Source organism: Pseudonaja textilis, chromosome 1 (assembly GCF_049901715.1).
Source record: "Pseudonaja textilis isolate UNSWEBS1 chromosome 1, rPseTex1.2, whole genome shotgun sequence".
Lineage (NCBI taxonomy): Eukaryota > Metazoa > Chordata > Lepidosauria > Squamata > Elapidae > Pseudonaja > Pseudonaja textilis.
Window position 1 is genome coordinate 271,537,019 of NC_141990.1, and position 13,297 is coordinate 271,550,315.

The 13,297-nt window shown below is 34.7% G+C and overlaps 1 protein-coding gene across 2 annotated transcripts in view; it reads left to right on the forward strand.

The window, feature by feature from the left end:
• INO80 (INO80 complex ATPase subunit) overlaps window positions 1-13,297 on the forward strand; it is a 53,526-nt gene that overhangs the window by 17,648 nt on the left and 22,581 nt on the right. For both annotated transcript variants that reach the window (XR_015741033.1, XM_026710002.2), the window contains exons 9-23: window positions 855-1,058; window positions 2,365-2,560; window positions 2,881-2,948; window positions 3,404-3,613; window positions 3,927-4,007; window positions 4,609-4,704; window positions 4,931-4,990; window positions 5,632-5,774; window positions 6,793-6,877; window positions 7,220-7,337; window positions 8,520-8,605; window positions 10,073-10,240; window positions 11,530-11,663; window positions 11,980-12,047; window positions 12,594-12,687. Coding sequence is in view for 1 of the 2 variants with exons in the window: in XM_026710002.2 (XP_026565787.1) it covers window positions 855-1,058; window positions 2,365-2,560; window positions 2,881-2,948; window positions 3,404-3,613; window positions 3,927-4,007; window positions 4,609-4,704; window positions 4,931-4,990; window positions 5,632-5,774; window positions 6,793-6,877; window positions 7,220-7,337; window positions 8,520-8,605; window positions 10,073-10,240; window positions 11,530-11,663; window positions 11,980-12,047; window positions 12,594-12,687 (1,811 nt within the window). In the remaining variant the exon portion in view is untranslated. The remainder of the gene's footprint in view (window positions 1-854; window positions 1,059-2,364; window positions 2,561-2,880; window positions 2,949-3,403; window positions 3,614-3,926; window positions 4,008-4,608; window positions 4,705-4,930; window positions 4,991-5,631; window positions 5,775-6,792; window positions 6,878-7,219; window positions 7,338-8,519; window positions 8,606-10,072; window positions 10,241-11,529; window positions 11,664-11,979; window positions 12,048-12,593; window positions 12,688-13,297) is intronic.

Sequence of the window (13,297 nt, forward strand, 5' to 3'; positions counted from 1 at the left end):
GTCGTTTTGAGGGAAGGAGTTGAAACAGTTTATGTCTGGGATGTGAGGGGTCTGTAAATATTTTCACAGCCCTCTTTTTGACCCAACAAAGGCACTAGGAAAACTTTCTGGTAAGAAAATTTCAAAGCTATGTATTATAACAGCCTGCCTCAGATGGCAAGGAATCCACAAATAGACTTTAATAATTAGCTTAGTATACAGATAGGCTTATGTAGAGGCAAAGAGAAATCACTCCTGGAATCACAGTTCCAGGAACAGTGGTCCTTGAAGGTCAAAAAATGCATTTTGAATTGGGCGAAGAAGGAGAACAGCGGACAGTGAAGCTGGCTAAACAAGTGAGGGCTGCCTGTAATTCTTTGAAAATGGAACAGAATGGGACCTGATCCTTTGGAACCTCAACAGTGAAAGATAAATTATACTGTCTTGTCTGGAATGATTTTGGTTTTTTTGGCACACATGTCCATTGTGTTACCCAGACATAAATTCATTAGGAATCTGTATTTGCTGTGATTGTCATTTTTAAATAGGAATAATATATTTGTACAACTATATCTGTACTCACGGTTTTTCCCAGTTCAACTTCCATAATCTATTTAGTTCCAATAAGAAGAAAGCACCATTTCCATCAGAAGGATAAACTTCTGTTTTTAATCTTAAGTTGATTTCATTTACAAAGAAAGTATTTCATATATATGACCCCAAAGTATTATTAAAGCAGCATTTGTAAATTTCAGCTCTGGTACTAGGAGATACTCAAGAATACTGTTTCCAGTGCAAGGCTTGAGAATATAAACTTCTCTTGCCAGTTTTTCTCCCCTTGCCTAATTGTAATTTGTCCCCCTTTTCTGTTTTAGCTGGCTCACCAATGTATGAGAGAAGTGCGTCGAGCAGCTATTCAAGCCCAAAAAAATTGCAAGGAAACTCTACCAAGGGCACGTCGGCTTACAAAGGAGATGCTTCTCTATTGGAAAAAATATGAAAAAGTGGAAAAAGAGCACCGCAAAAGAGCAGAGAAAGAGGCATTGGAACAGCGCAAATTGGATGAGGAGATGAGAGAAGTAAGTTGTTCATTTAGGGAATGAAACCTAGATATTAACACAGCAGACATTGCGGCAAACAATCAGACAGACTGGGACACCTTTTCTGACAGATTTCACTAAGGCATAAACTCTTTTGAACTGCAGCTCACTTCATTAGATTCAACTGAAGTGCATGCCTTTGTTGAAGTGAGCTGCAGCTCACAGGACATCTTATTTTTTGCCACCATTGACTAATATGGCTCTTGTCCTATGGAGTCAGTGCAATATACGGTATCCACTGTTTTTTTTTTCTTTCTGGAGATTATAATTTTTATTTAATTCTGAATTTTAAAATCAATTTTCTAGGGGAAGGAAAGGCAATCCTTTGGGTTGGTAGGCACCTTTAGAATTCTGAGGGCTGGTTCTGAATGCTGTCCCAAAATGGTTATTGTATGGCTTTGTTTTTTATGGATCGGCCATTTACCATGAACAAAGTGACAAATTTGGTTTTTTCTAGCTCCATGTAGTACTCTCAACCATTCCCACTTTTTTTTCCTGGACAGATGTACCTATCTACTATTCCTATTCTCTAAAGGGATCTATGTAAGAACCAGAAACATTTCTGTAAATAAAGATGATGCTAGAAGCTAGGGATTTAGTTTCCATTTTGCCAGTTTCCCATTCATTAGTTTCTTTTTTAATTAAATGAATCTGAAAATACATTTAAGTTAGGGCAAGGTTCCTGTGAATAGATACAGATACCTGGGACTGTGCAAACAAGCATATTATTGCCTGTGAACATCATGTTGACTAGTCCAAATCTAGACTCCAAAATTCTAGTAAATATTACCCATGTCATAAGTTTAATATTAATCTAAATTATTTTTAAAATTTGCTTAACAAATGTATATGCAGTCTTAGCATGCATGACATAATTTTCCAAGCTGAACCTACATTTAAAACACTAGGATTCTTATTTAATTGAAAAACAGGATTTTCTTTTCCCCTCTCTGAGAGTGCAAAATACAAGATTCATCGTATGTTTTATTACCTGTTAAAATTGTTGTAACTTTTGAATGTGCTCTCTTCACATTTCATTTTTTGATTTTGTAAAGTTAGACTGATCTATTTTATAATAAGTTTTAATAAGTTTGTTTTTAATTAGCAAGAATGAGTAGGATGGATCTTTCAGCTAGTTAAGATATTTTGGGAGATGTATTTTTTACTCAATACATCAAAAGCCATCATTCAAGAAATCATTGTTTTAGGTCCTCAGTTGTGAAACTATTCTGTGTGAATCTTTACTGTGAAATTATTTATTTTATTCACTTATAAATGACCTTAGGCTAAAAGACAGCAGAGAAAACTTAACTTCCTGATAACCCAGACGGAGTTGTATGCCCACTTCATGAGTCGAAAACGAGATACAGGACATGATGGAATTCAGGAAGAAATTCTGAGGAAACTTGAAGATAGTTCTATCCAGAGGCAGATTGATATTGGTGGAGGAGTTGTTGTCAACATTACTCAAGAGGATTATGGTAAGGATGAAACTAAATCCTAGTGAGATTTAAGAGAATCCTATCATTGCTACATTGCATGCTTATCCTGAACTGTGAACTAGGGCTGATTGTTTAATGAGGGGCATTGCTTGCAAATGAAGTGCCTCTCTGAAACCCTTAATTAAAGGCACAAATAGTAAGACAAAGAGAGGCACTTTTCTGGATAAGTGAAACATGTTAATCAAACAATCTGTTCAGCTCTATTTCAAACGTTAATTTTCAGAAATTTGTGAATAGCTTATAAGTAGAGTTTTGTAATTTAATCCTTGTTTTATTTTCAAATTCTGCTTTATTATCAGATAGTAACTATTACAAGGTTCAGGCTTTGAAGAATGCTGAAGATGCTTTTCGAATTCATCAGGCCCAAGTAAGTGTGTACAGTAAAGTATAATTAAATTGGAAAGTATTTTAAATTTTAAAATGTCTGGAATTGGCATAGCAACTTTTCAATATTTCTTGTAAATTACTAGTTTTATTCTTAAAAAATAAAGATGTCCATAATTAGGTAATGTATTTTTTAAGGTTAATCAGAATGGCATAGATTTTAAGTGAATGTTATCCCTTGGAACTGTATGAAGAGTAGTCATAATAAGGTATATCAAGTATTTCAAGTTCAGAATTTGAATCAGGAGTAAAACTTAAGACGAAGATTGCAGACTGTATTAGTTTCTATTACTTTAGTTCTATCCTTCTCATGTGTATGAGACCAAGTTAACAAACAAAAGATGGATCTTGTCCCATGTGTTTTTATTCAGCTGTAAACTTGGAATTTGGACTTGCTAATTTTGTGTAAGATTACCCCTCTAACCCCCCTTTGTTTAGACCAGGTCTTTTGACGAAGATGCTAAGGAGAGCCGGGCAGCTGCACTTCGAGCTGCCAATAAATCTGGCACTGGCTTTGGAGAGAGCTACAGCCTTGCCAATCCTTCCATCCGGGCAGGAGAGGACATTCCACAGCCTACCATTTTCAATGGCAAATTAAAAGGTTACCAATTGAAAGGCATGAACTGGCTAGCCAACCTTTATGAGCAGGTGTGCTTGTTTTTCTTGAAGCAAAACCTTTAAAACAAATTACTTCTTGGCATGACTCCAAAAAGAGGACTGCACTAAGGTTACTTATATTGTGTCTCTACTCCTAAAATTAAAATGTCATCTGTGGAAAATGAATGCACATATATTTTCAGAGATGTTTTCTGGAAAGGAAATTACAGAACTTTCCAGAACTATGATTTCATGGTCTTTTGAAAACAATGATGAAGTTTAATACTGAATTGATTTTCAAGGTACTATATATTCTTATTTTTATGCCTTACTCAGATTGAAGTTTTCAATTTCATTCTTTCAGGGCATCAATGGTATCCTAGCAGATGAAATGGGGCTGGGTAAAACTGTGCAGAGTATTGCCTTATTAGCTCATCTGGCTGAGGTAGGTAGATTCTTTGTGCTTTAAACCTCTGGCTCCAAGCAAGCATCTACATTATATGATTGAAATGAGGCCCATGTCTATGTAATGTGACCGTGTAGTAACATTTCCTTTCTGTGTGCATTATTGAATTGAGGCATTCATTTCTTTCATTTCAAAGTCCTTTCTGGTACTCAACATCTCTTATGCTTCCTGAGGCTAATTGATCCTCCCCAGACTTTTATCTCTATTACAGCCTTACTCAAAAGTATTCTTCTTTTGCCTTTGTTTTTTCTGTTTTGAACTGCAAGCCTAGGTTGCCCATGAAGAGATTTGTGCCACACTTATACCACATTAGATATCCTGAGTTACACAAATATAAGTTTGCACTGAAAAAAAAGCAAAGGTTGCTAGGTATGCATATTACTGCCCTACCTCAAAGTAATTATTACGTTAAAAGAATTATTTAGGGTTTTTTCCCCTTCTTTTTTATCTTATTTTATGAATAAAGAAATCAATATAAATTGCATGCATTGCTTTGCTTTGCTTACTCATCATATTTGATATTTACTTAAATATTGTATTAAACATTCTTTAATTAAAGTTTTTTTTTTTTTGCTTCCAGAGAGAGAACATCTGGGGCCCCTTTTTAATTATTTCACCAGCTTCCACATTAAACAACTGGCATCAGGAGTTCGCCAGATTTGTTCCAAGATTTAAGGTGACTGCAGACATGATCATTCCATAAATTCAATTTTCCTAAGTTCTTAAAAGAAATTGTAGATTTATATTACTTCCTATTCTCCTAACTCTGTTTCTGCCATGTTCAGAAGCCTGATGTAAAAGAGCAGAAATCTGATTAACAAGGAATGACAAAAGTCTGAAAGAACTAAAGGACTCCTGTATAAATAATAAGTACTATATGGGCTGTTTTTTATATATTGTAGGTGCTACCATATTGGGGAAATCCCAATGACCGAAAAGTGATCAGGAAATTCTGGAGTCAGGTATTATTCCTCTCAATTAACTAAAAAATAAGTGTATTTTTATCTTTGTGTAATAGATTTGGGAATATTTTTAATAATCAGCTTTCTTAATGTTTATCTTCCCTTCAGTATTTGCCCTACATCTTTTTCTTATAATATTTATATTTAAGGTCCTAAAACCCCAACTCTTAACTGTCCCTATCAACTCTTATTTTCATGTACACATAAAGTCTTCCCTTCACATGTGAGAATTTCGTTCTCTCTGGCTAATGATTAGAATTAGAATTTGCAAAATGTTTGGCTTTTACTATTTAAATATATTTGAGGACTAATTGAGTGATTATCTAAATGCATATAGATTTTTTTTCCTTAGTGATTTAACCTCATCTTGTGGTGTAATAAGAATACAGAGCTCCAGTCAAGAGAAATCCATGTTTGAAGGAAGTATCTGCTGCTGGAATGCTTGTAAATTGAACTGCCATGAAGATTGTAACCTTCTACTTCAATCATATGCATAAAAATCTGCCTAATCATATGTCAGAATTTTAAATAGATAACATAAATGTCGAGATAGAAACAAGCTGCTCATTCTGATTTTAAAATTATTGTATATATTCAATCAATTTTATTCATGGCACTTTATTTTTTTCCTCTGATTGCAGAAGACTTTGTATACTCAGGATGCTTCTTTCCACGTGGTTATCACCAGTTACCAACTTGTAGTTCAAGATGTGAAGTATTTTCAGCGGGTGAAATGGCAATATATGGTGCTGGATGAAGCACAGGCACTCAAGAGTAGCTCCAGGTATCTTATGTTTAATGATTTTACCGGTGAAGAAAGGAAGTTTAGATGCAGTAATTAATTGTAGTGTTAAAATGTTGTCACTTTTTAAAATGTATTTTAGTTTTATTCATAGCTAGAAAGATTCCATGATTTATTATTATTTTTTTGTAAGTAGTTAGGTTGTAAGTCAGTAGAAGCACCGACTACGTTAGGTTCCATGGGCCCCGCCAGGACTATTTCCAGTAACAAAGAAGTTACAACAACCAGGTTTCTCCTTATTTCCCATTGTTTGGGTAGTGGCTTTGAAAAGCTATCAGATGCTCTTCTCTGGGCAAGCAAAGGTCGCCAAGGAAGTAGCACCTGCAGGAGAGAGTCAAGAGAGAAGAAGGAGTGCCATCGGCTGTGCTGCTTAAGACCCAACTTGACTGAACAAATTGTACTTTTATAGTTATATTTGAGCTGCTTACCATATTTTTTGGAGTATAAGATGCACTTTCCTCCCCCAAAAAAGTTAGTGGAAATGCCTGTGCGTCTTATACAGTGAATATGGGCCCATTTTTGGCCTCCCAAAGTCTCTGCATGTTGTGTTTTTGCCCTCCCCGGCATCCAGAAGTACTCTGCAGGCCAAAAACTTGCCCGCTTTTGGCCTCTGGAGGCTTCTGCAGGTCCCGTTTTTGCCCTCCCCAGCATTGGAGGCCAAAAACAGATGCGTTTTTGGCCTGAAGAGGGCTTCTGGACACTGGAGAGGGCAAAAATGGGACACGTTGGGGGCAAAAAACTATTTTTTTCTTGTTATCTTCCTCTAAACCAAGGTGCGTCTTATATTCTGTTACGTCTAATAGTCGGAAAAATACAGTATAAATTGTTCGTATCACACTTTAGAAGCGCTTTTAGAGACAGATTAAATGGAAGTAAAATCCATATAATATTTTATTTTTCGTAGAGGTCTTATGAATTAACATTATAAACACAAAAGTAGCAATGTGTTCCTTTATTGCCACTTGCTAAATCAGTTTCTTCAAAATCTCTTGGTATTTAGTGTCCGCTGGAAAATTTTACTTCAGTTCCAATGTCGAAACCGACTATTGCTGACTGGAACACCCATCCAAAACACTATGGCTGAGGTATGCATGTTTTTTTCTCATTGGTTTCTATAAATAGTAGAAATCTAATGTTTTCACACATATGACTGAGGTATAATGTGAATTCTTATAGTCTTGCCTACCTCTTTCTGTTTACTTTGTGTCCAAAGATGCTCAGAAAATGGCATTCCTCAATCTATTATTAGGTTTTGATGTAGTGCTTACTGTCATCGTTACTGAAAGGTTTTCTGAATTATCAGTCAAATTGACTCATGTTGACATTTTTGGAAAGAAATGTCCTTGAACCTGTTCAATATATGTAGGAAATGAGTTTTAAGATGTACTAGTTAGTGAGTTATTTATCACACTTCTTTGCTTTTGCAGCTCTGGGCTTTGCTTCATTTCATTATGCCAACCTTGTTTGACTCCCATGAAGAGTTCAATGAATGGTTTTCTAAAGATATTGAAAGCCATGCGGAAAATAAATCTGCCATTGATGAGAGTGAGTATGCATGATTCAATATACTTTGCATTCAAATTCTACAACTTGAGCAGAATTGCCCACATGTCTTAACCAGTTGTTACAGGTTGTTTAGAACATTAGAAGAACTCCACTGAATCAAAGTTAAAGGCCCAGATAGCTTATTGTTCCGATCTCTCAATAGCAAACCAGATGCCCATGGAAAGTTTATAACCATGTCATTCATGTAATAGTGCTGTTCCATTCACCTTCTGCCGCAATTAGTATTGCAAATATACTGCTGCCAATATTTACAGTAATATTTAATAATTATGACTCATTGCTCTGTTGTAAGTTGTTGATGGTTTTTCAGCCACTTCTGACCCCTCATTAACCAATGGACGTTAATTCTCTTCCAACTGTTTTTGGTTTTTTTTCAAGTATATAATCTTCTCCAATGTCCCTTTCCTTTCTTTTGCTTTGTCCAAAATAAGCTTTACTTCACTGTTAGTGCTTTCTGTGAGCAGTTTTACTTGAGCTACTATTTTGAATGATTTGCTTCTTGCTGTGTACGATATTGTCAACCATTTTCTCCAATATCACAATTCAGAGACATTTGTTTTTCTTTGTTCAGCTGTTTTGATTATTCACCTTTCACAACCACGTTTACTGTTGGGAAAACCATGATCTTGATAATATATACCTTTATTGTCAGTGTGACATATTAATATTTTGACTATATATTATGTTTAGACAAGATCTTCCCATTTTCAGCCCTAGTTGTGATTGTTTCTTTTTTCATGGCTATAATCATGAACATTTGATCCTAGGAAGATAAAATTGTTCAGTGTCTTCCCTGCAAACATGCTTTGTGTTGGCATAACCTGTCAACATAATCTTGGGACTTTAAAAAAAAATGCTGACCAATAGACAATCTTTTGTGCACCCCTTTTCACCTTCAACATAAGATTCCTTAAGATTTCTTAAGTCTTCTTCACTTCCAGATATCAAAGTAGAATATTCAATATGGCTGACATTGTTGATGTTTCTTCCATCAATTTCAATTCCAGTTGCTCTAATTCTAGTTACTATTGTTCTGTTCATAGGGTAAATAAAATGCGAGTATATAACTATGGCAGATTCTTTTTCCAGTTTTGAGCCAATCACTTAGAACATTTTCAACATTAGGTAAATGATTATGGATTGTTTTTCTCTCAATTTCAGATCAACTGTCACGTTTGCACATGATCCTGAAACCTTTTATGTTGAGAAGAATTAAGAAAGATGTGGAAAACGAATTGTCAGACAAGGTGCCAATCAAAATAATAAACTTTTTTGTCTTCGTGGGTTTTTTCCCCCCATTATACATCATTGTGCGATTTTTCTAACTGATGTGAAATGAGCATTCTTAAAAATGCTTATTCAATATCTAATAGATTTGAGCTAGATATCCCTTCAGCTAAATAATCTGCTTTCTAAAAAGAAGAAGGGAAAGCTATTTTCATTTATTTTATAGTTCCCCTATAGTTCCCCTGAAAACTGGTTCCAGGGAACTCTGGGAATTGCAATAGGGGAAAATTGGCAGAAAGTACATCATTTGACCAAAGTGCATCTTGGGATCCATCTTTTTTAGAGAAATGATAATATTTCTCTACTTTCAGACCTTGTGTATCTGCATATATAAATATATTTGACCATAAAATTAATAAATCGGAATAGTAAACACTTAAAATCAAAGACAGTGATGTCACCAGCTAATCCTTTCAACTCAGAAGCATTCAGTGCTCTGGACAGGACTGTAGTAATGGTAGTACTACTTCTGAGTGTTTGTTAGGTACTTGATTTTACTTTGCAGTGATTGTCATTGCAGTGCAATGGTAATATTTTACACAATTAATTTTTTAAATAACTTTTAACTTATCCAATATATGCACAGTTTTGATCTTTTAATGTCACACATGATGATTAATACATAAATGATACCCTTAGGGAATTCTTGATCCATGAACTGAATGCATTTTGATATATGATATTTTGCACTTGTTCTACTGAAGTGGGGAGAAAAGTGGGGCAAGGTCAACAGAATTGACACTAGTTGACCACCTCCCAAGTTGGACATAAACCTCGTACAAAATCCTCAGGATGTCCCAATACTTTGAAAAGGATTCACAATTGTAAAGTTTGTAATGAGAATAATAGCAAGCCAATTCTGCAAATTAAGAAGCAAGAAAAATCATAAGAGTAATAAAAGAATTGTGGAAAGAGAAGAGGGAGCAAAAATCAGTCAAATGAACAAAATGGATCAATAGCTGAGAATATTCCTTGGCTTTATACCTGTATCCTGTTCTGAATAGTACAAATAATGTTTGTATTTTTCTGAGTCAATTTATTTTGTAACCTTCAGAAAATGTATCAGTCATTTATGAACATAAAGTATGATACACAAATCCATAACAAAAACGTGTCACTTGTAGGCTAGGCTAAATCATACAAAGCTGTGAAGAAGTAACTTTGAAAGTATCATTCCAGTTTTTCCTTAAAGAGAACTCTTACATCTCATTACTGTATGTTATATAGTAATATTCTATAGATTTTTGACAGGGTTCTTCCTATCTGTATATTTGTAGCTAGGAATATTAATTCTGCATCCCTGACATTACAATGAAGATTTCTGGGAAAAACTTATTCCCCAAGATTACTTATGGATTGTGTTTATGAACTGGGATTTAATATAATGTTCTATTGCCAATAGCTTACTCTATTTTCCGCTCTCTTAGATCGAGATTCTTATGTATTGCCAGCAGACCAGTCGACAGAAATTATTATATCAAGCTCTGAAGAATAAGATTTCAATTGATGACCTTTTACAATCCTCCATGGGCACAACTCAGCAAGCCCAGAACACTACTAGTAGCCTCATGAACCTTGTCATGCAGTTCAGGAAGGTGAGTTTAGGAAAGCCTATCATTCTGAAACACTTGTCTCAAGAAAACATTTGTAGCTTTTACCCACATTCTGTAATGAATGATTAACAGGTTACATTTGGTTAACTTACTTAAGCCCTTCCTCCTTTGTTTTATAATTTGCAATGGTAAAATTGCTACTTTGTGTAGTACAATTTATAGTCTGTTGGAAAATTGAGTATTTTGGCAAGATAATATACTGTATAAGAATGGGGAAGGCCTGTACTAAAAGAATGTATGTGGCAAATTATAGTTTACAAATTGTTTACAACAATTAGTGGTTAAATGTTGAACTATGACTGAAAAGACGCACATTTAGATTTCAATTTGGTTGTGAAGTTCTCTGAGTGACTGTGGCCCAGTATCTGGACAGATTGCACTGCCTTGTTCAGAATTGATTCGTAATTGGGAATCTCATGGATTGATAGCTCCTTTTGTAATCCAACCTCTCAATTGTGGATTACTATAGTTTGCTGTATGTGTGGCTGCCCCTGAAAATCATCCGGTAGCTACAGTCTCCAGAAGGCAGAGAATCAAGAATTTGCAGCCACTTCTTGCTTCAATGGCTTAATACTTTTACTCTATGAGTTGTGCAGGTTGACAGTTGGCTTTGAGGTTCAATTTAAAGCATTGGTTGTCACCTCCAAAACCTAGATATCTTACTGCTCTCAGCATTATTGGCCCTTTCAGAAAGATCCAGATAGAGAGGGCTCTCTTTGGGATCTTACTTTGAGAGATGCTGTCTTCAGGAACACAAAAGTTAACCTTCTCTTTTACTGTCCCCTTCTCTGAACAACATTCCCCCCAGAATTAAAGAATTCCCAAATTTATCAGGATTTTGTAGGTTTTTCTATGAAGCCTCTCATACTGGACATAAATATGGATTCCTGTACAATAAGTGGTTATTTATATTATTGTTTTATGAAGTAAGAATATATGATGTTGTTAGATATGTTATTGTTGTTTTGCATTATTTTATTCCTTTTTACTGATAAGGTATATTTTATTTGTGACTGAACTGGCACTGACTGATGAAAAAATAGCTATCTCTTATCCTGTTCTGCTTTACAGAGTAACTATGAGGATAGATAAATAATCATGTGCTAATGTGTCTGTTTTGAGGAAAAGCAGAGCAAAAAAATAAACCCTGAAAATTGTTCCTATATTTTTCTAAACAAATAAATGTCGAATAATTATTTTTGTAATTTTATCACAAAATATGACATTATTATTATTGTTGTTGTTGTAATAATTATTACATTTCCATACAGGTCTGCAATCATCCAGAGCTCTTTGAGCGACAAGAAACATGGTCCCCCTTTCACATTTCATTAAAGCCATATCAGATTTCAAAGTTTCTCTATCGCCACGGGCAGATAAGGGTGTTTAACCATTCACGGGACAGGTAAGCCATATTATATTCTGTTGATTTTTTTCCAATGCAACCTATAGAGTTAGGGGAACCTCTTCAATTATTGCTCTTAACTAGAGATCTGTAGCTCCTTCAGCCCCTTCTAATGTTATGCTAAAGTGGGCTCATAGCTTAGCTGAATAGGAGCACAGTATATACTTCCAGGCATCTCAAGAGAATGATTCTGGCTAATAACCTAAAGACAACAATATCCCACAATTCTTAGAGTGAGAATAGGTGACAAAGCAAGTTTGAACTCAATTTGATTAATATTTACATCCTAAGATTTTAAATCTTAATTAATTTCCAGGTGGTTGCAATTTTTACTTTCTCCTTTTGCACCAGACTACATTCAACAGTCTCTGTTCCATAGAAGAGGTAAGTTAATGGACTGGGAGAACATTAGGATTAAATTAATTCATATCACTTTGCCTAAAATGACAAGAATACATTAATTTTCAGAAAGCCTTAATTTTCATAATAATCTCAGGCTCATGTGATCTTCTGCTCTAGAGAGAAGGTACAATACAGATATTTTTTAACTACCATAATTGGAACCAGGAACTTGTTGAGTGAAGCAGTCACTAAGTGAAGCCACAATTGGGCTTGTGGTTTTTCTTCATCATTCTTTTGCTTTAAAGACCTGAGAATGTCCTAAATGCAAGGCTTGATTGCAAAATTACTTTTTCATCACTGTCCTAACTGTGAATGGTCCACTAAATGAGGACTACCTGTAACTGACTGGGACAAAGTTGTAATTAATATTCCCTCTTACATCTTTTTTGTCTTTTAAGCAATAGATTGTTTTAATGATGAAAGATAAAAAGTGTGAGACAAGGGAGAGATGCAGGTATTCATATACAAGACAGTTTTTATAAAGTCAATGAGGCAGGAGCCCATTTTAATCATTATTATATGTTACAGGTGCTGAGAAAGGGAGTTGTTTCTCTTTCCTACGGTTTATTGATGTTTCTCCAGCAGAATTGGCAAACCTCATGCATAAAGGACACCTAGCCAGGTGAGAAATCTTGAACTATTGGCATATTTGGTTTAAGTAATTGTAAGAATAAATTTAAAAAAAAATGAATACAGTCTATTGCAATTTGGGTGGGGGGAGAAATACCCATTGCATGAACAATATTTATTACCAATATCTGGATATCATTTATACTCTCATTTCCTATGCTTTAAAATGTTGTATTTGAATGATCAATTCTTGAAACTGAACAAATATGTGTATAGCATGAATGTAGGCCAATTATACCAGTTGTGCACTAATGTCCTTGTAGATCTTAGCAAAAAAGGAATAATTTACACTTACAAGAAACCATCCTGCATAATTTCTTTTTAAATAATTAAGCTTCCAGGCTTTTGCTTGGGTCAGGCTAAACCATTCTGCATCTATTTGTTATCAAATATGTACTGTTGTTCTCTATAGAACTATATGTTAGCTTAACAATATTAATCATTCACTATTTGCTAGTTTTAAAATCACCTTTCTGCTTATAACACATGCATATAACTTTTGGTTGGATTTTAGAATTAAAGGGCAGATTGAATGGCTAAACGTTATGCCAAAATAGCTGTTCTCTTATATTCATGTTTTAAAAATAATGATTCATTAAATA